Source organism: Colletotrichum gloeosporioides (assembly GCF_011800055.1).
Source record: "Colletotrichum gloeosporioides strain Lc1 chromosome Unknown consensus_48, whole genome shotgun sequence".
NCBI classification, from domain to species: Eukaryota; Fungi; Ascomycota; class Sordariomycetes; order Glomerellales; family Glomerellaceae; genus Colletotrichum; species Colletotrichum gloeosporioides.
This window is the reverse complement of record NW_025544693.1, coordinates 496,331-521,995: the sequence shown is the minus strand read 5'-3', so window position 1 is coordinate 521,995 and position 25,665 is coordinate 496,331. Positions and strand designations below refer to the sequence as shown.

General features: G+C 57.0%; 5 protein-coding genes across 5 annotated transcripts; 4 read left to right on the top strand and 1 right to left on the bottom strand.

Moving 5' to 3' along the window:
* Positions 1-260: 260 nt before the first annotated feature.
* On the top strand, positions 261-3,399 carry GCG54_00004145 (uncharacterized protein; the record flags this gene model as incomplete). Its single annotated transcript, XM_045404199.1, has 2 exons — positions 261-1,697; positions 1,852-3,399. 2 exons carry the CDS (start codon positions 261-263, stop codon positions 3,397-3,399), a joined length of 2,985 nt encoding a protein of 994 aa, XP_045264034.1.
* A 1,669-nt stretch (positions 3,400-5,068) lies between these two features.
* GCG54_00004144 (uncharacterized protein) lies at positions 5,069-6,706 on the top strand (the record flags this gene model as incomplete). Its single annotated transcript, XM_045404198.1, has 2 exons — positions 5,069-6,066; positions 6,586-6,706. 2 exons carry the CDS (start codon positions 5,069-5,071, stop codon positions 6,704-6,706), a joined length of 1,119 nt encoding a protein of 372 aa, XP_045264033.1.
* Positions 6,707-8,535: 1,829 nt separating this feature from the next.
* On the bottom strand, positions 8,536-10,193 carry GCG54_00004143 (uncharacterized protein; the record flags this gene model as incomplete). Its single annotated transcript, XM_045404197.1, has 2 exons — positions 8,536-9,867; positions 10,002-10,193. 2 exons carry the CDS (start codon positions 10,191-10,193, stop codon positions 8,536-8,538), a joined length of 1,524 nt encoding a protein of 507 aa, XP_045264032.1.
* Positions 10,194-13,462: 3,269 nt separating this feature from the next.
* Positions 13,463-14,210, top strand: GCG54_00004142 (uncharacterized protein; the record flags this gene model as incomplete). The annotated part of the gene is made up of 3 exons (XM_045404196.1): positions 13,463-13,815; positions 13,872-14,115; positions 14,169-14,210. 3 exons carry the CDS (start codon positions 13,463-13,465, stop codon positions 14,208-14,210), a joined length of 639 nt encoding a protein of 212 aa, XP_045264031.1.
* Positions 14,211-23,140: 8,930 nt separating this feature from the next.
* On the top strand, positions 23,141-25,449 carry GCG54_00004141 (uncharacterized protein; the record flags this gene model as incomplete). The annotated part of the gene is made up of 3 exons (XM_045404195.1): positions 23,141-23,842; positions 23,975-24,200; positions 24,302-25,449. Coding segments are annotated over 3 exons (2,076 nt in total), but the record flags the coding sequence as incomplete, so codon positions are not given.
* Positions 25,450-25,665: the final 216 nt, after the last annotated feature.

The window sequence follows — 25,665 nt, the reverse complement described above, 5'->3', positions numbered from 1 at the left end:
GCTGGTCCGTAATCGCCGTCTCGTCGTAAAAGAGGACGAAGTGCGGGGAAGGACGATATCGTTTTCGGACTACAGCAGCCTTTAGCGATGACAAACCGTACATTGAGACGTTCATCAATTCGTAGAAGAGTGTATAGGATTGTCAATGGTATGTTGATATTAATTACGTTAGTTTTGGTGGCCCCCAAGACGATGCCTGGAACGTGATACTTCAGCCCAGGCTACATCTCTCTCGCACACACCGATCCTACACTACAACAATGAAGCTCCTTATCTGTATTCAAACGCTTCTTCTTCTTCTGGTCTCGAGCGCCGCCCAAATCATCAATCTCGAACCCTTTCCCAACTCCATCCTCTTGGCCACCCCCTTGCACCCTCCGGTGATCCTTCTCTCCTCCAACGAGACCGCAGCCGTCAAACGTGCTGCAACATCACTCTCCATCGACTTCGGCCGTGTCCTCGGAAAGAATAGCACCATCGTCTATGACACCTTCAACACATCCACAACATTCCCCGTCCTGGTTATCGGAACACTAGGCTACTCCCCTCTTCTCAGGCTCCAAAACTCCTCCATTCAGGGGAAATGGGAATCTTACACTCACGAAGTGATTACGAACCCCTTTCCAGGTATTTCTTCAGCCTTATCAGTAGTTGGAAGCGACAAGCGTGGCACTGTCTACGGCATCTACGCCCTGTCTGAGCAGATAGGCGTCTCTCCATGGTATTTTTGGGCCGATGTTCCCATCGCTCCCTCGACATCCCTTCATCTATCTCCCGCCGGTACAATCCACACACAAGGGCCCCCCTCCGTGAAATACAGAGGCATCTTTATCAATGACGAAGAAACCTGCCTCACCTCCTGGGCCCGTACCCGCTTCCCTCTCGCCTCATCCGACCGCAACCGCCCCTTTACCTCTTCTTTCTATGCTCACGTCTTCGAGCTCATCCTCAGACTCAAGGGAAACTACCTCTGGCCCGCCATGAAGAACAGCATGTTCTATGTCGACGATGTTGCAAACGGTGCTCTCGCAAATGACTTTGGCGTGGTGATGGGGACAAGCCATCACGAACCTATGGCGAGGGCGTACCGCGAGCAGGAGCGGGACCTTGATGGGAGGTGGGATTGGAGCCTGAACAAGGAGAACCTGACGGCTTTCATGAATGCGGGTGCGGAGAGGAGCAAGGGCTGGGAAACGGTTTACACGATGGGGATGAGAGGGGAGGGGGACACAGAGTCGCCTACGCTGACTGCGCCACAGCTGGAGGAGATTATCGCGGTGCAGCAGGAGATTCTGAACGCTACTCATGGGAGTCGTGCGAGTGATTTGCCCAAAATTTGGGCACTGTACAAGGTGAGTCTCACGATGAAGTTCCATGGATACGGGAACGGTTTCGCTAAATACGAGAAACAGGAAGTCGGAAAATACTACCAGCAGGGCCTCCAGGTCCCTGACGACGTAACGCTGCTCTGGACTGACGATAACTATGGTAATCTCCTGCGCACGCCGTACCCCAACGAGACATCGCGCACTGGAGGTGCTGGCGTGTATTACCACGTAAACTATGTTGGCCGCCCAAAGATTTATGAATGGATCAACACCATCCAGTTGGCCAAGACATGGGAGCAGATGCATCTCGCCTACGAGAAAGGGGCTAGGGAGGTTTGGATTGTGAATGTGGGAGACATCAAGCCTCTGGTAAGCTGCATTCCTCTCCGCTCCCCCCCCCCCCCCCCCCCCCCCCCCCCCCNTTCCCCCCCCCCCCCCCCCCCCCCCCCCCGAAATATTTGGTTTCCATCATTTCCCCCAAAGCACGCACATGACAGTACCCTATGCTAAATTTTCGTATCAGGAGATACCCACGACCCATTTCCTCGACATGGCCTACGATATGTCTCTACACCTCACGCCAACGAGCACGACAACTTGGCTCGAAACGTGGACATCAAAGACGTTCTCCCCAGACATCGCATCCGCCGTTGCGGACATCTTGAACCGATATGGCCGGCTGGTCAACCGACGAAAGTACGAGACTTTGAATATGCCGCCGTTCGTGTACAGTACACTCTTCTACGACGAGGCTGCCACGGCTCTTGGGGAGTGGGAAGCCCTATTAGAAGATACCTCGAGGGTCTACGAGGGACTTGGAGAAACATGGCGAGATGCGTTTTACCAAATGGTGTTGCATCCTGTAGAGGCTGGGAAGACGGTCAACGAGTTGTATATCAAGGCCGAGATGGGGAAGCTGTATAGCGCGCAACGGCGGACGGCGACGAATCGCCTTGCGACGGAGGCGAAGACGGCCTTTGCCCGGGACAAGGAGATCTCGGCAGAGTACAATGGGATCAGCGGGGGTAAGTGGAAGGGGATCATGTGTCAAGTGCATATTGGGTATACACTATGGTACGAACCCAGCCGCGACGTGATACCGGACCTGGAGTACGTCAGTGATGCGGATGTTCCAGCCTCCGGGATTATGGGAGTTGCTGGGCAGGGCGCGGTGGGTGATGTGGGTGAGAGGGAGATCGTCTTGCTAGAGATGGATCCGTACTTGCCGCCGGGGCAGAGTCGGTGGATTGACGTGTTCTGCCGTGCGAATGGGACATTTGAGTGGCGGATTGAATCGAACGTGTCGTGGGTCGGGGTGGACAAGGATGAGGGGACACTTGAGGCCCCTGGAGATATGGATGAGGCGCGGGTGAACATCGAGGTGGATTGGTCTTCTGCCCCCAAGGGGCGTAGCACCGCTGCACTAACCGTCCAGAGGAAGGATACAGAGGATGCGGTCACGGTTTTACTTCCCATCTTCAATCCTCCTGTTGCCAAGGGGGATCTGGTCGGACGCTGGATTGAGTCTGGCGGCGTGGTATCCATCGCAGCAGCGCATTACTCTGCCCTCGAAACGAAGAACGGGGTCTCGTACGTCGAAGTCCCATTTTACGGTAAGACACACTCGGGAGTCAAACTTTGGCCAGTAGGTGTCGAGTCGTTGACTCAATCCACAGCGCCGAAGCTGCGATATGACTTCTTTACATTTACCGAATATGAAGGCGTCAAGGTACGGATGTATCTTGGTGGCTCGCGGAACCATGACACCACGCGGCCGCTGAGGTATGCGTTTGCTGTCGACAACAGGGAGGCTGTAGTTATACAACCGGTTGGTGACGCGGAACTCGGAGAGGATCCAGAGGGATGGGCTGATTCTGTCATCACCGGAGGTTGGAATGTGACGACAAATGTGACTGAAGGAAGTCTGAAGGTTGGAAGACATGAATTGGGAGTTTGGCTACTTGAGCCTGGGGTTGTAATACAAAAGGTTGTTGTTGATCTTGGGGGCGTTAGAGCGAACGGATTGGGGCCGCCTGAAAGTCTGATGCTGCAGGGTGATGGTTGGAAATGAGGGAACGATGATACTTGAGATTGCATGGAGTTTGCAAGGGGCTACCGACACACACGGCAATGCTTAGGCTCCCGGTTTGACAACGCCGTCTAGGACCTAATACGTAACTCTAAGTCGAGGAACACTTCAATGGGTTAAACGAGACTCTTGTAGACTCTGAGGTCTTAAAACTGTTCAATGCACGCCTCTCGTCGACCAAATCCATGTGTTCTAGTACCACGCCTTTCGCCACTAAATTAGCAACGTCCTATATGTTAATCATATTTAGTGGTACTATCCAAGGGAAACTGGTGATGAATTCCATGCAACCATCCGACCATCAGAAATAGCAGGCGCTACAACAATACTCCTCTCGCACATTGAAGACTTATGTTTGACTTGGCTCAATGCGTCCCGCATAATCTGATCGCTGTTACGTTCCTCAGAGTTTGTCTTCTCTTTTCTTCTCGTGCTAAAGTTCAATCTGGAAGCCCACGTCGCTATGAGTGTTTCGCCGGCGGCAGTAAAAGCGTACGGGCCCTGCTATTTGTCATAATTTATCTATTTGTCCAGCATTCAACAACCTTGTAGACTCAAGTGACCAGAGACAGAAGTGTTTTTGGTGCTGTCCCTAGTGTTGTTCCTGATAATTCCTGTACAACTCCGTTGGCGACCAGGCGGTAACATGATACGGGCTGTTCCTTACATCTACGAGACAGCTCTTCTCAACAATTCCTACTTATAATAGTTTTGGTCTCCTTTGAAAGACTGAAGACGCCAAATGATGTATTCAGAAGATATACAGGCTAACCAACAGTACTTCCATGTCCATTTGCAGAGTCAACTTGGACAGAGCCTCAAGAAACCACGAACCCCCAATCTTCGACAAACGCCCGATGGGAGTCCACTTTACATGCAAACCGATCGTGCCATGCCCGCAACTGGGTCTGCGTATGGCGTATCCCCTCCGCATGGAGCTACCAAGGTCGTCAACAGGCGTGCATACCGCCGCCGACTTCATTGGCCCGACAGCCTCACTTGTGCAACCCAATGAGGACGCACCAGGTCTTTCGACTGCAGCGACTCATGCAATCAGCTACACTAACGCACCGCCTCGCAAAGCAGACCAAACGGCTCGCGATGTCGAGGTCGGTTTGGGTGGAGCACGCAGGTCGCATATCTAGGCCGCAGGTCGCAGCAAAAGTACGCTCCCTCCCTGAAGCAAGAAGACATCACCAGGCTGCTGATTGCAGAAAGGTTCGGTTGCCTTACAGCCTGCTTGAACACGATTGAGGGCAGGGCGGGCGGCCGTTGATTGAACGGAGCTGCATGAACGGCTCATGCCTCCGCACTTTACCAATTGGAGGGGCAGCGGAATGTGTGTGACCATTGCCAGCTCATAGAACACGCCCATCACTCCTCACTTGGGACCGTCGGGCGTTCACGACCTTTTTTTTACCTTTACGCACCCCACAACGTGCGGTCCCGACATCATGACATTTGGTTTTCTAGCCTCAGCCCGTCGGCGTCGATAGCGGTTCCTTCAATAATCATCGAAAATACCATTGGAATTATTCTCCGCTGATTTTAGCGGCGCGCTCTTCAGATTCGGCTTGTGCCTGAGCCGGGACCGGCCCTCCGGTACCCTTGATACCCAACGCAACACCGCCGCTACAACACAGCCGATAAGATGACCTCCGACGAGTCTGATTTGTACGACAGCGACTCGGAGCCGGGAGTGGCGACGCGCACGCATCACGGGCCGAAGAGTGTGCAATTCGACTTATCGTCGTCGCCGTCGCAATTCCCCGAAGGGATCCCCCGGAGGCGTCCGAGCAGCCGGTCCCATCACCGGCACAGGAGCACCGAGCGCCCCCCGAACCCTTTCGCTCCCGCATCCGCACCGTTCCCGGTCCCAGGATCTCGCGCACGCCCGATGCCGCCGCATGTCCAGACCCAGAATCTACCTCAGTTCTCCAGAAGCATGGGCGGGAACCCCTTCAGCCCGAATCCCGTCGACCCATCGCCGCCGTATTATTCATACCCATCAGCGGCCGGGTACAACTACCCCCCAGGCCAGTACCCGAACAGCGCACCCCCGAGGCCCTCGTCGTCCAGCCATCACCGGTCTAACCCGTTCGACCCTTCGCCCAGGTCGTACACAGACCGTGAAAGTCCATACTATGGAATCCCGGTGCCGTCGCAACCTCAGCCGATACCTCGCTACGAGGGCAGAACCCCGTCTCGGCCAAAACCGCGCCCGATCCAGCCGCAGTCAGTCGACCTGGGGCACGTCCAGCGGACCATGAGCAGTCTCCTCGAGCGCGAGAAGGCCCGAGAGAGGCAGGCTATGGAAGCTGCGCAGCGTGAGAGGGACATTGCCGTCCTCAGCAGGGAGATGGACAGGAAGATGAAGCTCGGGTTCGGGGAGATCCGAAACGAGCTGTTCCAGAACGACTTGAATTCTGAACCAGGGCCGCCGCGGTCAGAGTATGCGATGCGGATGTACTCGACACCCGCGCGGTCTGCCGACGACCGGACGTACTGGGCCGGCAGGCCCGGTGCGCCGCCGCCCGATCTCAACCAGCAAGAGATGGACCAGCTGTGGGAGGGCAGGAGACAGCTCGATCCTCAGTACGCGAACCGGATCCAAGGCCGGCAAGATCCCAGGCTGGAGTTCGACAGACGGTCCTCGTTCAGCTCCCGGCTCGACCCGGAGCAGATGCAGAGAGCCATCCAGGCCGGCGTGGAGGTTGCCCTGAGCGAGCTGGACAACAGCTACGGCGCGCCCAGCCCTCTCTCGCAACGGCCTGCCTCGACTGTCTACGGAACGAGCCCGACCGCTCGACGGCATCCGCAGCAGATTTGGCCTAACGGAATGTACAGAGCCGAGACGATGGAGCCGCGGAGCAGCCCCTTTGCGCCCCCGTCGCCCGTCGAACAGCGCAGAGCCTTTGACCGGCACGCGGCGGACAACCCGCAGACGGAAGCGGAATGGGTCGGCCGCCCGCGTCCGCGGCGGAGAACTGAAGGGATGAACATCACCGTCCAGCGGAGCGGCGCGCCGGGGCGGTCCGCCTCGCACAGAGACAAGCCGCGGTCCAGGCCGGAAATACAGATGAGCGGGGGACGGGGTCCGACGTACCAAGATGTGGGCGCATCCACCGCCGTTGTCCGAAGAATACCAGCTGATCAAGTTGGGCCTAGAAGATTATATCCTAACGGGTACCGAGAACCGTATTTTGAGGAGGACACGGACTCGGACGAGTCGAATGCGCAGACGCTGGCCAGGTATCCGCCGCCGCCAGTGCCGGACCCCCCGAGGTGATTGACGAACACGACATGGGTCAAGTGGGAGACGGAGTGCATGTTACGAAACGAGAGATGAGCCATATGTTTACATGATTATAGGGGTGCGGGTGATTGTCAGCTACAATATTGGCTAGATTGCAAGGGCGTTGACATGACATAGCGAGACTACTTTTCAGCTTCCTCTTGAATTTGATCACATCGAAGAGCGAGGGTTTGCCCTGTGCTGTTATCTGAAGCTTTCATCAAGTGAGGGTATCACGGGAGAGGGGCAAAAGAGGTGTGCAAAAAAGGAATTAGTTTCGCGCGACCCGGTTTCGATCCAGGGGCCTTGGCTTTAATGGAACCACGCTCTGCCTCTGAGCTATCGCGCCGTCATGTTTTGTTGGGAAAGACGAGTATTCATCGGGAAATGAAGGCAGGAGCAAGGTTGAGATTCCAGAAAGGTTGGTCGAAGGGGTGGTCCAAAGGGTGGTTGTTGAGAAAAGGTTTTGTGAACCACGTTGTGTATGCAGATAGTATTTCTACTCACCACCATCTGAATAGATACCAAACTCTCTTGAATCAATTCGTGTTCTACATCTGGTTCATCAAGTTGGACGATCTTCAACATGCAGAGTTTAGCCCCTTTGTGAAAGACCAGCAGCGTCACGTTAAAATGGTCGATTTGGTGTTCACTTTCAATGTGGCGTTGCTGCTCAACATGTCCCAAGTGCTGACTTACACGCTCATCCCGTCAAGCCCAAAGCTTCTATCCCAGGGGCCCAGGCTTTCTCCAACGCCTCTCAACCTTCACCAGCATGATCTTGGGAAACCGGGCAGTCGACGACCTCGTTCTGAGATCAACTTTGCCTTGATCAAACAATATGGAAGCATGTACGACGACATCAGCGTCTGTAGGACATCGTCAGGGAACAAGCACAGCCCAATGTCCTGCGACTACGGGATCGTGGTCTTACCTCTGCAATACACACTTCGCCTGCCACGTACTTTACAGAGAATATTGTGCCCATAGAAACTATTGAACATGCCACTCTCTTTGCAAATGCGGCAGCGTAGCAGATACTGGGGACGATGGTATGTTCAAAGTATAATCTACGCCCTGCCTTAACTTACAAGAGGATACTGCTTGCGGACTATTGACTGGCTGCCTGTGTACACCCTTCAGATCAGATATGCCGACGGCTCGGAAGGATGGCTCGATCTGTCCGTCTTCCTGGTCCCCGAAGAGGATGGCAGACATTCGGAGACGGGCAGAGCACATGGACATATCGATTACCGACTTGCGAATGTATCTACCGCGACCTCGTCTACATTTCACATACAACACAACTTAGTCTCCAGATCAATTACATAGGGTATCCATTTATATTACTATTCACATGTAACGTGGCTCCTACGCCTCTCTATGCTGACGGACCGCACTCTACTCTATCAGGTCCGTTTCTACAATCGCTAGTCGCAAAGAGGTCGAAGCAGTACAGGCGTCCTGAAGCGTGCCGCCTGGGATGGAACATTATGCCTCGTCAAAGCCTTTTCTCGTCATCATCCAGAGTTTCAATAGTCCCTGGATTTGGATATTTGGTCGTCAACCGGCATAAAGCGTGTCCTTGGAGGGGTTTAATATAGGGGCTCGACCTTACCGAGCCTTTTGAAGTTTGGGCGGCTTTCCCCACGGCGTGATCGAGGCGCACCCTGAGGGACTGTATGCCCTCGCTTGGAGGGGTGCTGACGCGCCGTGGAGTGCCTTGGCTCGAAGCCCGACCTGAGTCATTGACAGCCCACTGCAGGAACCATCAACGACAACCGCATGAAATCGTCGCGTTGCCAAAGACGCAGGTGCCTCACTCAGTAGATGGAGCACTCTGCCTCGGCGCGGCGGAAAGCATCCGCAAAGAAGGACTGCATGGCCGTGTAGTGGAACAGGATGCCGCCGAGAACAGCCAGATGCCACAAGTTGTGGCTGCCGCCGATGTAATCGAACATGCCGGGACACCACCTCTCGGGGATCTTGCTGGCGTACACGAAGGCGCCCAGGAGGTAGACGAAAATGGACTTTGCGATGGGCGTGTAAAAGGTCCACACAAAGTCTGGGCCGTGGGAGAAGTACAGCTGCAGGATGGGCAGGAAACCGGTGGCGCCCAGGCCGACGAAGAAGGCGACGCGGGCCCACGCCATGTCTGCTCCGTTGAAGGTGGGGTGCCAGGGGAGGATGACGCCGCCGATGCCGAGGAAGGCGGTGGTCGACATGTACGTCCAGCGGCTGACGGGGTCGCAGTAGAAGGCGGTGTATTCGGTGGTCACGATGGATGCGGCGATCAGCAGGGAGATGCCGGTGTAGTCGACACACGCAAAGATGGAGATTGCGTCGACGTCGGCGACGGCGTTCATGGTGTGCCAGATGGTCGAGCAGACCAGCGTCAGGCACGCGGTGAAGAAGAAGACGGCGGCGATGAAGATGTCGGTCTTGGTGCTGAGGGAGAAGTTGACGTTGCGGGGGTAAAAGTAGAGAGCGACGGCCAGGACGATGAACAGGCCGATGGCGTGAGACCAGATGTTGACGAGCTCGTTCGAGACGCCAAAGGCGGACCAGATGCACTCCAGCTTGGACTCGGTAAAGCGGTAGCCGTTGCGGATGTGCGGGTTGATGCGCCACGGCATGGGCAGGTCGTCGTAGGTGATCAACTTTGTCGTCCTCGCGCGTTCAATGGCACGCTCAATCGTCTCCTCGAGGCTCTCCGCCGCACGCTTGGCCCGCCCGATACTCTCGTCCACGACCTCGCGGGCGAGCTCGATACCGCCGTCGACGACCCTGCGACCCTCGGACATGAAGGCTCCGGCGGCGCTCGTAGCGCTGGCAAGGCTCTGCTCGCGGAGCTTGTAAGCGCGGCTCTCGTACTCGGTGAGCATGTCGTCGAGCAGCTCGATGCCGACGCGGGCCTTTTCGTTCAGGGACTCGGCGGAGGCAAGGGCGTCCTGGTAGCGGGCTTCCAACGTCTCGACCATGATGTGCAGGCGCCTGCGGCCTGCGCCGAGGACTTCCTCCGAGGCGTGGGAGCATCGTGCGCGGACGGTCTGGAGGGTGGAGAAGGCGCGGGATATGCTGGAGTCGAAGGTGAGCTCGCCGTATTCCTCAATGAATTCGAGGCGGCGCTCGAGTTCGGTGAGGAAGAGGTCGACCTGTTTTTGGTGTAACGAAGCACAAGTCAGTCGTTTTTCTCTTGGTCCGATGCTCGGGTAGGGTGGGGGAGGTGTAACCAAACAAAACAAAACACCCTTGCAACCGCAGCTACAACCACCGCCTCAAAACTCACCTTCAACAGCAGATGCTCCTCTCCGTCCATGATGTGGCTGACGATTGACTTGCGTCGGGGGATGAAGAAAGAGTGTCGCCGTCTGCGGGCGAGTTCGGTGCCTTCGGGCTGAGCTCCGGAGGTGGTGGCCACGGCGATGTCTTCGTCGTCGTGGACGGCGGCGCCGGAGCAGGGGGACTTGAGCGAGGTCATGTTGACGAGGGGGTCCATTACTCTGCTGTGTTTTAAACGATACAGAAGTCGTTTCCCAAGCTCGAGGGGTTCGGCCTCGGCAGGAAGGGATACAGACAAACGCCTGCAGCCGATTAAGTCTCCGCCGGTCTGTAACGAGTAAAAGCTACCGGAGTGTTGGAGTCCTGGGGCTGGCAAGCAACAGGTTGCACCAGGTATATTGCAGCAGAAACGATGGCGGCTCTGCTCTGGAGGTTCTGTTCAGTTGTGGTGGGTTGCAGTTGCGGCGAGCCGTCGATGTTGACTTGCGAAGCCACGGGTGGGAGGCGAGGGAATCAATTGGCTTATACTCAAAGTCCGAGGGGGGGCCCAGCGAGAATGGGGGGATTTGTGTGTGAGTGGGACACGGCGGAAGAGCGGATTTTGGGCGCTCTGCTATCGGTTTTTTCCTTTTCTTCCTTGGCTTCTCCACGAAATAAAATGCTTCTAGTCTGTTGAGGGAAGAGGGGGGCCAGATTTGCGGGCGGGATCTCAACAATGCGGTAGTGATTGGTCCGGGGGCCAGGAGAGCGCGCAGCTAGAGGTAAAAAGACGTGCAGATCCGTAAGATGCCTGGACCCTGAAGAGTGGTTTGTGGCAGCAGCCCGGGGGCGAGACGAGGAACAGGAGGAGGCGAACTGTGACTTTCTTGGGGCGACTGGCTTGTGAATGCTGCTTTGCTCCCTGTGTGTGAGACTGCAGGAGGTTGTTTGCACGTGTGTGGGTGTGAGGTAGTCTTCGTTCGTCCAGCCTTTTGGTATGTATGTGCCTCAGATCGGGAAGATAGGGATGGAGCTTTGGGAGGACGGGAGCAGGGGCGAGAGACAGAGAGCGGTTGAGCGGATTCGAGCGCAATTATGAGACGAATTTCCGTTGCTGTCGCTGCTGCTGCTCTTGCTATTACTGCTGCTACAGTGCTTTGTTGTTTGTGGCGGTCTCCAACGTTAGGAGTCGAGTCGTGCGGCGAATACGCAAAAAGGACGGCACGGATGAGATGTCGGTCACCGAAGGCCGGCCGGACAGAAAGACAGATAGACGCAAGAGAGGATGGAAGAAGGATGAGAAGTCAAGATTGAGAGAGAAAAGGATTTACAGATGAACAGGACCAATAAGCCCGCCAAAAAGGCTGGGCGAGGAGCTGGAGGAGGAGAATAGATTACCTTACGAATACACGAGCATACGACCGGGGTCTCTCTTCGGTCTCGGAGCAGGTGGACGAAATGGTCATGGGGGAGGATGGGGAAGAGGAGGAGAAGAGAGATCCGCACCGGAGGGAAGTGGGAGAAAACAAACAGCAAGAGGAAGATCTTTGGACTCGTTTGCCGCTTCGCCTTCCGCTTTGCATTGCTTAAAACTTACTGCATGGCTACTACGACTTCCTGCTGCTAGGTTCTCGACGCTTGCTAAGGTGGGTTTTAAGACTGCATACGAAGCCTGTATGGACATGTCCAGCAGCGCAAAAACAACAACAACGACGAAAGAAAGGTCTGCAGCAGGCTAACAGCACATGGACTGCCCAGAAAAGGGATCCTCCCGCGCGCAATGCGGAAATGGGAAGAATGGACTCACGGCCCATGGAGGAGGAGGGACGGCCCTATGGCCTGCTCTGAATGGACGTCCGGTAAAGTTCGGCCCAGCGCGCATCGTGGCGGATCAGGCGCGCCACCAATAGCGTCATTCGACACCCATGCCGCCATGCACTGGATTTGGGATTTGGGGGAGACAGTCCCGTCCCAATCCCTAGGTTGTGCAACCCAAGACAAGACAGACAGCCCTGAAAGACACCGCATTGCTGCAGGTTCGGACCTGGGCCGCCGTTGTCAATGCCTGTGACCGCCCAATTGGAGCAAGTCGTACCTTGCGGATGGGTGGAGGACGTCCTGCGGATGTGCCTGTTGAGGCATGAGTGGACTGCGTCCCCCCCACGCATTTCTCTGAAGAAAGCAGCTGATGGCGCTTGAAGAGGAGCCCGGCGGATGACAGAGGATGCTGAGAATCAGTAATACATATGTAGCTCGACGATCCCTGGTGAGGAGCATACTGCATAAGGTAGCTCGAGACTCTTGGCCAGATGCAGTATGCGGTGAGAAACTTGTTTGCGCAATGCCGTGCGTTTCGGAGTCTTGGTCTTGTCATCTTCAGTCTCGCTCTCTTGCCCTTCCCAATGCTCATCCGCGCTCTCTCACAAGACTCCGATACTCGTCCGCCCCCTAGCGTGCCTGGTGATGGCAATTCCCAAAGGCCGACACGTCTAGCCCAAGCGCCACGGCGATAAACGCCTGCTAGCGAAATTCGGGACAACGCCCAATCTCATGCCCAACATATGCCTGGCTTTAGTGTAGTGCCCTGCCGTTCGAGGAGTGCCCCGGGAGAGACTCAGAAACTGAAATCCCATTCCACATTCCTTCCGCCTTCCCTACCTACCCTACCCCACGGCCCGTGTCTTGCCTTTCCAGACATCATCGCCTCGGTACGTAGTGCTGGCTTACTGCTCAGCCATCTGAAGACTGACGAGTCCCAAGGAAACGATGACCGAGGCCAAGCAAGCGTGGGAGTCCAGCGAAGCATCCGTCAACTAAGCCAGTGGGACGCGCGTGGATGACTGAGATGACTGACTGGCCCAGCGGCCCCAAAACACTGGGACTCTACCTCCGACCTACCACACCTTAAGTACCTACCCTCCGAGAGCCCATGGGTGGGACGGCACGGCGTCCGTCTGCAGGACCAGCGGGCATGGCGGCAGCACCGTCCTGCTACCCGCGTCCACTGACCAGTAAGCCCGACCTCGCTGGGGCACGGTCCCCGCGGCTGCACCAATTTTCTGCAACGTCCGCCTTCTCCCACTCCGCCTTGTTTCTGTTGCGCTGTTCTACCTAGCAGAGCTCCCCATTCTTTGACACTTCTTTGATCCGAGGCGAGACGAGGCAAGGCGAGCGAGACCCGACGACCGGAAGTTGCACACGCACCCGACGTACGTACCTCTGACCCTTGCACCAAAGAAAGGGCCCCCCGTCCGTCCCGCCAAAACGACGCCCGAGCCGTCCTTTGTCCCGCCCTCCGAAGCAACACCACCCACCCCCCCTGTCCGATTCCGATCCCATCCTTCAGCCTTGCGAACGCGGTCGCGCAGACCGGGGCCAGACCGACGACACGATCCCCAAGCGACTCAGCCGCGTAGTACGCTTTTGCCATCGACGGCACCATCTCCCTCCCGCCCGATTCCATCTCCGCAGCATCATCCACCACAAACCATGGCGGTCAACGACCTGGTATCCGACCCGAAGCTGTCCGTGGTCCTGCAGACCTCCGGCTACGCCCAGGACCAAGCCGCGAAGCTCCTGCAGCTCCTCGCCGAGGTGTCCGCGGCCGGCGACGCCCTCACCCCCGAGCTGCAGGCCGGCCTGTCCAAGGAGCAGAAGCTGCTGCTCACCAACATCTCGCACCTCCGCGGCCTGCACCGCGCCGCCAACTTCACCGCCAGGGAGACCAAGGCGCAGACCGCCGAGGCGCGCCACGAGGTCGACCGCCTGCACCTGCAGCTGCAGAACCTCTACTACGAACAGCGACACCTCGAGGGCGAGATCGAGGCGTGCGAGTCCTACGAGTACGTTGCAGTCACGAGCCCCTTGGACCAGAGTTTGCTGACCGCGAATCGCGCAGCCATACTTACCAGAAGCTTCCCCTCATTCCCGTCGAGGAGTTCCTCGCGCAGTACCCCGAGCACGCCGACGCCGACGAGAACGCCCTCATGATCGCGCGCATCGGCCACGAGCGCGCCGAGCGCGAGACCCTCGAGCAGCAGCGGCTGGAGCTCGTCGGGAGGAAGCAGAAGCTCATTGCCGAGAACAAGAAGAGGAAGGACGACCTGGCGAATTTGGACAAGGACCTGGAAAAGTTCATCGATGTCAGTCCATCACCCGCAATCCGTGTCGAGGTTAAGGCTAACGTCCGATACAGGCTGCGAAACCCATCCAGGAGCTCTTCGAGAAGGTCGTCTGAGTGCCCGGCGTGTCAGATACAATCCTCGGTCAGCAGGTGTGTCACGACCGCAATCTTCCGGCTGGGTTCACTTTGACCGTGATAACTGGCCGGCATGGAATATGGAATATGATTACCAATCCCGCGAACCATCCCGGCATATATCTCCGACCAAGTACGGAACAAATCTAATTGGCGACTTGACGGGGACGGGGAGTCTAGACGCAAAGGACGCCGGATATCCTGGTATGTCGAATCTCACCTCGGTACGGGTCCTCCATCAAAGAAATAAGAGGTCAGTCGGGGGCGAGATGAAAGCGAAGGGGCGACCGAACATGTCCGCTCCCCGCACTCGCTTGGGAGAAGGGGCCCTCACGGCAAGGTGGTCAAAAGGTTACGCCCGAAGATATCTCGGCAACCTCGTCACCAGGTGGACACTGTATGCACCCCGGCGCAGGAAAGAAATTGAGGGATTTTGGGTTGTAATCCCTTGAGCCGCGTTTCCGAGAGCCGGCAGATGCGGACAGCAGAGGGTACACGAATATGGAAAGCGAGAGCATGGTTGTTGGAGTCTTCAGTGGGCGGCGGCTGCCGATACTACCTACTACAATCTGCCACATTCGAGAGCGCGACCAGCGTCAATCTTTCGTCATGCTGTCGTTGCTTGCGAGCTTGAATATTAATGCAATCCGACACATACGCCGTTCAGCCTTGTGAATGCCATTGTGACACCGTGACTGCCGCGACACACTCCCCCCGGCACACCAGGCCCGCTAAGAATTGCCGAGGCCGTTGGGACATGGCATGCGGGACGTCCAATTTGTTCCCCGTCACCGGCCCGCCGCCACTTGGGGACCCCGAGCGAGACGGCATATGGCCGGTCGTCGATCAAGCGGTCCGGCGACATAGCAAACGAAGGACGCGTGCGTGCGTGGGCTTGATTGAGGATTACTCCGTAACGTACAGAGAGCGCACGCACAGGGCAGTCAAAGGTCTCACCTCGGATCCGGCATGATACGACAAATGTCAGCCCCGTACGCTGACTGGTTGGTCGATCCGTCCGGCTGTCGGGGATGATGTACGTTGGCTTTTGTGAGACTTTATAAACCCGGGGGATTCTTTTTTGGCTTTTTTCCTGGTCGGAGGGCGTCTGGGGCAAGGCCGTTTCATCGGTGCCCTCGACCAAGTACATGTCCCAGAAAAGCCTTTCCCCCTCGACTCAGTCAGGGAGTATGCGGCATGCGGGCGCCAAAAGGGCCCCGTCAGCTTGCTGTCACTGAACTTGATCAGATGTAGAATGTCTCACAGTCGCTTGGGCCAGGCTGTTCGAGAAACAGGTCTGAAAGAAGGAATGGTGGGGGAGGGCGGCGACGAGATGGTGGTTGTCTCCAGTTCATGAACCTGTCACAACCCGTCGGACATTAGAAAAGGTCCCTTGCCCCAAACGAATTACATCCCTCCTCAACACCCTCCCCGGGGCCTGAAATCTGCACGCGCGGAAGTTGCGTAGAGTTCGCTTTGCGTGCGGCGTGGAGAAAAAAGTGTGCCCATCCTTTGAGTGTTCTTGCAGGAGCCTGTTTCAAGATCGTTTCCTGCATTTCGACGCAGAAGTTGGCTCCCCGTCGGCCGACTAGACGGGTCCGCCGATACACTCATTGGGAGTTGGGTGTGCAGAATGGCAGCCCGACGGCTTTGGGGCGAACCCTCTGAGTCGCAATAGGTTGAGACATGCCACCTTCCATCAACCGGACGAGTCTGAGAGCTCCCCATCGTCAACGGGTGAATGTCTCAAGGGCAAACCCTCAACCATGCCGTGGGTTAGGTGGTTTGCGAGCGAGATTTCTTTAGAGAGTAGCCTCGCCGCTGATGCTTGCGAAATTGCTCGCATACTGCCCACGGCGCAACCCCGTCAACCCCGTAAAAGGGCCCCTCGACATCGGATGTATCGTACCGATTTCGTTGTTGTTGATGAATCAGCGTGCCTTGCAACCGAGGTCGCAACCAACTCGAGTCAAGTGCTTCCAACTTTAACTGCAAGTCCATATTGGCAGTGATCGTGGGAAAAAGAGCCAATAAGAATCGCGAAGCGTGACTGGCTACTTGTGAGTCTCTTGGACCACCAAGACAGCCAAGACAAATGCGCAATCAGTAAATTATAATCACTCACTGTCGATGGCAGTTGGATGGAGCCAAGGAGCCAAGACACATACATGTGGATGGGGGGTCCAGTGGTGCAGTAGCAGACGCGGTCGTTCACCGTTGGTGGTGTGATGGATGTGAGGTGCAGGCCACGCCTTTGCAGCCTTCCTGGCCCCTTGGCCTGCTTTCCTTTTCCAATCACCCGCCGACGCGTCTGCATGTGGTGTAGTTAATGGCGATCCGCGGGTGCGGGTCAACGTGGGTGCCGCGATACCAAGCTGGGAGGGTGGCCGGTCCTGGGGAGGACGAGTGTCAACTGACAGCCGACACAAAGACTCCGATCCCAGCCCAGCAGGCCTCAAGACGCCGACGGCGACCTCCAACAAGAGCCCGATGGAACTGACGAGAAAACATGTTGGCAGCCGGGCAATTCTTCTGGCAGGACTGCTTGGTTGGTCAGGTATCGCGTACGTGGAAACCTGGAACTCCAGGTCCGGCCTTGTTGGCCCACAGCGGCCAGTCAGATTCGGAGCTTCAGAAACGTTCAATCTCAAACGCCGGCCCGCCAAGGGTTTGTCCACCCCACCATCCGGCACGTCCCCCTTTCACTTTGTTCTGTTGCTGCTGAGTGCCAACCGTTGTTATGTCACCGACCGGGCCCATTGACCATGGAAGTCCGCGGCACCGGTATCTCCTTGTTGATGCCGCCGCTGATTAAGTCTTGGGAGCGCGGGGGGGATCATGGCCTTTGGTCTATCAGCATTCCTCAGCTGAGGCAGCGGATGATGGGCACATCGCCTCAGCTTGTCCCCAGCCTGATACAACCAGCTCGCGAAAACCAGGAAGCGCTCGATGCGCTCGCCCGTCGTGCTGACGAACAAAAGCCCGTATCCGCTTCTTCTCAAGGCTGCATCGTCCAGCACGGCGAAAAGCAAGCACTCGCTTGTGATTTTGAAATTGCGGAGGGCTGCGGAGACGTTTCTATAAGCCGAGTGATACTTGGCCAGAGGGCAGCGGCGTGGCGAGACGTCAAGTACCCAAACGATTAAGATACCTCTCCAGTTGGGACTGCGCTGGAAGGACAAGCACAATCTGCTGCAGGGATGGTCGCCGCCGTCTTTTCTCTGCCTGCCTTAGTCCTTGGGCCCTGGAAGCGCCACTCCGTCTCCGTGCACCGTGGTGAGATACTTGCTGGTGTGCTCGTGTCGCATACGAATCTCAAAAGTCTCATACACCGATACTTTCACCCTTCTCGCCCTACCTACTATTAGCATGGCATGCGTCTGACCTCGGTGTTGCTGTTCCTCATTAGGCGCGAAGGAGAGGCGCCAAGTCATGCCATCAACTGCGATAGCACGGATATCCGAGATGGCTGGGATTGCGGTGAGCGCAGGGCCTCGAAAGAGCTAGCTGGCGGCGCTGGTGATTTGGACGACATGTTGCGGCTCCTCGTGGTGCCATGGCTGTTGCTCAACTCCACGACCAGCCATCATCATGATGATGATATGCGCTTGTCGAGCACATGATTATATCGGGCGGTGGGACTAGGACCACCACGTATGCGACTTGCAGGTCGAAATCTCCCGTCCCGATTGCCGTCACGGCTGGATCCCTACAGACCTGGCCAGAGCGCCATGCTTTTCCCGCTCTTCTGAATGATTTGCGCTTCAAAATTTTCTCATTTGGTGGTTGCGACTCTGAATAGGAGAGAACGAGGGGAACGAAAATTGGAGAATGGGTCTCAGTCTCCCATCATTTCGCAGCAGCGGTATCCCGGCTCGCCACGAGATCCCAGGCCGGCTCGCCAGCCGGTGATGAGTAGTGTTGGAGGAGGGGAACGCACTGTGACTGGGCTGGTTGGTTGGCTTGGGCAAATGTCAGACTCGGCGAGGGATTGGCACCAAATGAAGGTTTGCGATGGTGGGACGACCAAGAAAAAACATCGTAGGGCCTCGGCCACGAGCTAGTTTAGCAGAGCGCAATCAATCGTCGTGACCCCTGGCAATGCGTGCGACGGTCTCGTCAAAGATCGAATGCCATGGGATGACATTTGTTGTAGGCGGGCAAGGAAGCAAGCAAGCAAGCAAGCAAACAAACAGACAGACAGCAGCAGAGGCCGCGTCCCGCCTGGCATTGCCTGCCCTGTCTGCCCGATGTCGATGGCCATGTCGCGAATTGCTTGCGTGGGCGCGTTCGCATTTCGCTTGTCGTCTCTCTATCCGCGACCCTCTTCCACCAGCATCCCTCGCCCAGCTCCTATGACGACGTTGCCGCAGCATGGCTACAGCGATGACGACGGCAGCCACATGGAGCCAGGCCATGCTGGGCTCCAAGCCCCAGCCGCTGGCTTCTTGACAGCAGACAACTGTAACCTGGGAGAATCGCCAGCGATCACCAATACACTGCGGCGGCGAGGATGTGGCCAACAGCGACGAGTGCCTCTAGCCCTGGCTGAGCCACAATTTGCTCCGCTTGGCGTACGTACCACTCGCAGACGGGACGGAGAGAAGCGACAGCAGTGCAGTGCATAGCACGCTAGCCGTGCCATTGTCGCAGTGGTCAACGAACTGACCTGAAGCTCTCTCGACTGTGGCCCCCAGGTAGCGTGGTACAAGCAGCAGCATCTGTCCGCCGTGTATCTCGATCCGGGTTCGCACGCATGGCAAAGAAGTGCAGCCACGACGGGTGGCCTGGGGAACCGTCTTTGTTCCGTGACCCTGAGGCACGTATGGCGGGATCCATGGCGCGTGGCTGCGAAGTGCTGGCTCGTCTGCGCCGGGCACACACACGGTGACGGGTTCGCGCAGTATGCGCGCCACGGGCAAATCGCTTATATTCCGAGACCGAGGATCACCAACACAGCCCGTCCAGCTCACGGAGACAACAAGACCGTCCCTTCGTGGCCGGGCGCAAGTGCGATGAAGAGCATGTAAGACGACAGGACAGCATCCAGGGCAGACCCGGCGACGGAGCGAGTTGAAAGACGGCCGAGTATGGCAGTGGATGGGCTGTCGCAAGGGAGAGGAGCGGCTCCCGCAAACCTCATGTAGCCCGCAAACAGCTGGATCGTTGTCGGTGACATGCGCACAAGCACGCTAGGTGGCTCGCAGGAATTGAGTGTTTGGCTTGCTGTTTCCAGGGGCCTTGGGGGCGGGGAATGGAGGGAGACAATGGCACTGGCCTCTTGGCCTCTTCCAAGATAAGGTGCAGATATGGGATGAAAGGATTCAGAGATCCGAGGTGGATGATGTGCTTGAGGTGAAGTTGACAGGAGCTACCTTACACTGTTGGTGTGCTGGTGAATACGTACCTACCTGAAATAAGGCAGATGCGGTAAGGCAGCAGGAGGAAGGCATCGATCGTCACTTGTTGGACTTACACGAGGCAGGTACCGTCCTCACCGACTTACATCCCAAGCCAAACCCGACTGCTGCTCTCCACGAGCCGAGCTGCTGCGCCGGCGCCGCCGTTGACGAGCCAGTTCCTCGGACGATGCTCTGTTTCCCAGCAGGGCAAGATGGCAGAAGACGGGTGAAGCTTCTCCCAGACGCCCGTGACGACAGATGGCTTGCTGTTCGGCGTGTGAGGTGGTCAACCTAAGCTTCGAGACGGCTTACTACGCCGCCCCCGAGCAGCTTTAACAAGTAGCTTACTAAATCCGATGCCTGCAGCGGAGAAGGATCCAATGTGAGCGCTACCGCGCTGCTGGCATGCTGGCACGCGCACGCTGGAAAAGGAGGCCTTGCATGCCGAATCCTCCTCCGATCCATCTCCGCAAAGCCAATTCCTCCTATTCCCGTCGGCTTTTGGCCGCCAAGCTGCCATCAGTTGGATACATTAATGGGCATTGAGCAATGAGGTTCCATCCTCCTTTGTTCTCCGGGCCCTGACGAGACAACCGAGAAGACGGACCTCGACAGAGCTGGGCCGGTCAGCATTTGGTGTAGTGGGGAGCAGTAGGGGAGACCTGGTTGCCGTGGGGCATGCCCAGGTGCCTTGCACAAAAGTCTTGGGCGATGGACACAACACTGTGGCGTCCCCAGGCGATGGATCGCAAATTTGTTAGTGGGGAAGGTACTATTTTCTTTTCAAATCCCCCAAAGGGGATGCCGTTTGGGCGACCCAGAGCCAGCCCAGTCCGTCAGAGCGGGAGGAGCGACCCTACAGCAGCTTAGCGTTCTTAGCGTAGGTGCTTGGTAAAAGTAGGTGCCCAGGTAGAAACCTAGCACAGGCAGAAAGCGGACCTTGGCCCAAAGGCCCTGTCTTTTTCTTTTCTTTTCTTGTTGTTTTGACGCCGCTTGGAGGATGCGGAAATGACCGCACTGTGCGAGCACTTTCCAAATTCTTGCCTGTCTGCCCAGGCAAGGCACGGTTTGTTGGCATCTGAATGCGGACGGCCAGAACAGCAGGGAACAAGACAACGCCGATGGAACAGACCACAGAACAGAGTCTTGGACAGTCGGGCGCGGAAAGAAGACAGCAATAGCTGCCAAGTGCGGCTGAGCCATTGCCCGACGGGTAGCGACTCGCGAGCGGTTCGCAAGCAACGAGGACGGGCGACGACGAGAGCGCGCTGCAGACGAATCTACAGCAGCGGTCAGCAATATACCTGAAGGGGAACCCGCGCGATGCGTGTTACGATGTGTCTCGATTTGGGGAGCTGTCTAGCTTGGCTTTGCTGCTGTGCTTGTCCGTAACTTAAAGCCATGGAGCAAGTGAAGGTACTTGCTGATTGCCCCGCGTGGCTGGGCAAAGGGCCAAGAGCAGGAAGAGTGCAGAGTGTAAGAGCGAGCTAGAAAGGTTTGAAGCTTCTCTGGGCGTCAGCATTGCGAACGCCATGGCAGGCGAAAGGAGACATTCCGCAGCGGTCGAGAGGGAATTGTGGGCGCAGAGCGGAGAGTGAGGCGGTGTCGAGAGTCTGTCTACAGCAGGCAACCACGCAGAGCTGGAGGTGACTGCCGCTTCCAACAGGACAGCAGACTGATGAGGTGCTGTACGGGAAGTACACAGTGCGGCGGTGCAAGCGTGGCCGCTTAGCCGGTAATTTCTCATTGCTCATTTCCCGCGGGGCGATTCAGTGCAGGCGCAGAAAATTCCCAAGGCAATCCAACCCTGTCGCGGCCGTGCCACCCCTGTCATCTGCGAACCAATGTCCCACCTCGCGCTAACGCAATTGTCGAGGCGGGAGACTGTGGTGAGCAGCATCAAATCTGCAGAAGCACCCGCACGACAGACAGCAGCAGTAGTGTAGCAGCGGCAGCACCAGCACCAGCACCAGCAGCTGTGGCAGAGGCAGCCCGCTTGCCCGCCCACCAGAGATGTGAGAGAAGGCGGGCAACAGATGCGCTAGCCAGAGCACGCACGGCGGCACCACCCATCCCCATTTTGTCTGGGGCCTCTCTCAGGCTCGGCGGTGACAGGCCAATGGGGTACCCTCCCAGTAGCAAGTCCCAATCGACAGTCCAATCAATCCCTCATTCAGGACCAGACCAGCCCAGCCAATGCCACACTGGCCCATCGCCCATCTCGTTGCCCATCGCTTCTGTCGAGGTTTCTCTCCTCTGAGCTCATAGGCACATCCTGGTAGCTTGACTGGCTCCATCGCTCCAGTTTGGACCCCAGTCTGTTACGGCTGCCATCACCGCTGCTGGGTTGGCCCCTTGTTTGTCGTCTCGCCAATCCAGACGCTCCTTGCCCCCCTTCCTCGCCCACTCCAGAGCAGTCCTGCGTCCGCCGTCTTTGCTGTGCTGCTGCCGCTGCTGTTTGTCGTGTGTCGTCTTGCTCGAGTGCTTTGGCTCATGTTTTGGCTGGCGCAGGTGCTCTTCACTGCTTCGATGTGCTTCCTACAGCTGCGTAACCTCTATGGGTAGTGTTATCATCGGGGTAGGTACCTCGCGGTGTGGATGAGGTAAGTGAATGTGCTGATGTACCTTTTCAGAGTTCAAAGCTGGCGAGGGTACTTCCACCTCCGTCTGGCCCCCCAAAACAAGTGCGGCTGCTTCAGGCCTGCTTCTGGCTCTGACGCTGGCGCGCACTTGCATAAAACAAGTATCTTTTCTGAGCCTTACCCGCTTCCCGGTACATGCCTGGCCTCCACGTCTCGTCTGGTCCAATACAACACGCACGAAGCTCCCAGCTCCCATCTTTCAGGTCCATCAGTACATAGTACCTACCTACCTTCAACTCCCCCAAGAATCAACAAGTGCTGCTGCCGCCCCCTTCCCCTGTCCCGCCGACGGCCTCGATTCACTTGTACCGTGTGCGCGCCAGTGTCCACACCACACTCCATGTCACAGTCCCGTCCTCTGGCCTGCTCTCTGCTCTGGCTCTGTCCTGTCCTAACCAAGAAAATCATCCACTCTCTCAACCTAACCTTGCACTTCTTTCCCTCCTTCTCCTTCTCTGTCCCGTCCCGTATCCATTAGCTTGCACTTCTCTCCTCGTGAATATCATCCGACAAGACGCACTCTAATTTTTCTCCAGTCCCTCCCTTTTTTCCTCTTTCTCTCTCTTCCTCCCCTCCCCTCCCCTCTGCCAACCCTCCTACCTGCACTACTCCAATCACTCCTCCTCCTACGTGACGAGAGAGAGAGAGAGAGAGAGAGAGAGAGAGCGCGTGCGAGAGACCGCTGTCCGACCTGCTGGGTAAGAGGGCTCCATTCGACTGCTTCTTGGTCTTGACTCCCTCCTTCCCCCCTCCGTTCCTCTCTCCCTCATCCGTCCGTTGCTTGTGCAGCTGTTGGTCTCGCCCTCCCTCGAGCAACCTAAACCGGGCTTCGCACATTCCCTATCCAAGCCTCGACAGATTAGACAACTCGCAGTGGGAAACTCGCAGTCGCCTTTCTGCCGTCGACGACTCACCTCTCTGTCGCTATTCCGTCGACGACGCCCCTATCGCTGGTATCGCGCCGCCTCCTTCTACAACACATAGCTTCAGTCGGTCATCGACAATGTCCCTCTTCGCCTGGGCCTCGCGCCGTGCAGGCGGCTTGGCCATGCTGGCTCTGCTGTCTCTCAGTTACTGGGTTATCTCGAAAGAATCAGCTGCTTCGGCACAAGGTTACAATTATATGCATCAGGACAGCCTTAGCGCCATCACGCCGACGTTCAAGGGCGCCGGCTACTGGACCGTCATCTTCGCATACTACTGCCTGTTTATTCACATCCTCGTCTTCGCCTTCCCTATCCGATGCTGCTACGCCGTCTTCGACATGACCCGCAGCCTCAAGAAGATCGCCCGCAACAAGACCCTCAGGGACTACAAGTTCTCTCATCGCCGTCGCGGCTCTTCCACCTCCCTGTCCAGCTCCGAGACGTTGACCTCCTCCCACGGCTGCTCTGCCTCCAGCAGCGAAGCTGGCGACACCGAGCCCGAGCTCTACACCGACGCCGACGGCGAGCCTGACCGCGTCATCCACGCCATCATCATCCCCAACTACAAGGAGGAGATGGATACGCTGAAGGAGACCCTCGAGGTCCTTGCCTCGCACCCTCAGGCTCGCAGCTGCTACGACGTAAGTCAATTTCTGCACGTGTTGTCTTGTTTCCACCGGTCGAGCACTTGCAACCACGGCAAACTTTTCCGCCGGCTTTGGACGACGCGCGCCCCGAATCATGCGTCCAACCGCTAACTCGGACCCCTCTAGGTTTACCTGGGCATGGAGCAGCGTGAGCCCAACGTCGAGCTCAAGGCCATGTCTCTCATCCAAGAATTCGTCAAGAAGTTCCGCGGCATCGACTACACTGTTCACCCTTCCGACATCCCAGGGGAGTCCGCCGGAAAGGGAAGCAACGTGGCATGGGCTGCCCGCAAGTTGAGCCAAAAATACTCAATGACCGCCCGCAAGGATGTGATCATTACAGGAATTGACGGTACGTGCGCATGTCAGGATCAGAGATTCTGCCGCAGTCAACGTTTCCAATGTTTTGCGCGTGTAGAATGATTCGCTGACCAAAACGTGGGGTATCTACAGCCGACAGCCACCTCTCGGCCAACTACTTCGCCCTGCTTACCACCATGCACCTATCATACCCCGAAACAGCAAAGACCACCCTGTACTCGGCCCCAATCATCTTCGACCGCAATGCCCACGCCGTTCCCGCCATTGTCCGTGTTGCCGACATCCTCTGGGGTGCCGGCGGCATGTCTGGATTGTACGGCGGCTCGACCATTGCGCCTCCCACGTCCGTCTACTCTGTTCCCTTGGACCTTGTCGACCGCGTCGGTGGCTGGGACTGCGACAACGAGGCTATCGGAGAGGATTTGCACATGTACCTGAAGTGTTTTTTCGCGCTCAACGGAAACTTGACGGTCCGAACCGTGCTCAGCCCCGTCAGCCAGAGCAACGTTTGCGGCAACGGCTCCAAGGGTCTGCGCGGACTCTACTCGGATATGCAGGCCCGGTACAAGCAGGCTATGAGACACATGTGGGGTGCTCTGGATTCCGGATACGCTCTCCGCAAGGTCGTCGAGCTCTGGCAAGAGCGCAAGCACACCTCTCGCGCTTTCCGCCCTCTGCACACCTCTCTCGGTGACGCCTCTGATGTCTACGTCCCCGAGGCCCCTCTGGACCAGGAGAACCCTGAGCAGCCCCGCGAGAGCGGCATCTTCTCCGATGTCACGCACGACACTCTCCAGGCCCCTAACTGGGAGCGCATCGTCTACCTCTTCCACCGTCTGTTCGAGGCCCACTTCTTGCCGCTGCAGATGACCATCCTCGTCGTCGCTTCCACTTTGTACGTCTGGGTCACCGAGGGCAGTGAGGAGGTCGCTCACCTCCGCTGGATCTTTGACATTTGCAACGTTCTGCGCACTCTCGGCTTCATGGAGATCGCACTCTACCTGTTCCTGTACGAGAGCTTCCACCGTATCTGCGTTAAGTCCCGCCAGCGCGAGATGTCCGAGGCCGGTCTTTCCGACGGCATGAACTTCTCTTACCGCAGCGTCAAGAAGAACTTCATCGATTACGCCATGGTTCCCTTGGTGGCTCCCATCTACGGAGCCATCCCCTGTGCCCAGGCCCAGCTGTGCCATTTCTGGACGCTGGACCTGGTGTACTCGGTCAGCAAAAAGGTCACCCGACAAAGGGCGAAATCACTTTCAGCAGACGAAATGGCATAACGACAATTATATTCCCTTCACTGTTATCATTTACCTACCTTTCGACTGGACCGCGCTCCTTGGCATAGGCGGCGTTGGCTCCTTTTATTATTTCCTTCGATTCGACGCACAGCCCAATTCTTGCAAGACCCACCAAACGGCGGTTTTTAACTCGATTTAACGTGTTTGAAGACGTTGGGGCTCTGAGAAGCCTCATGTGTAAATAGATGAGGGCAT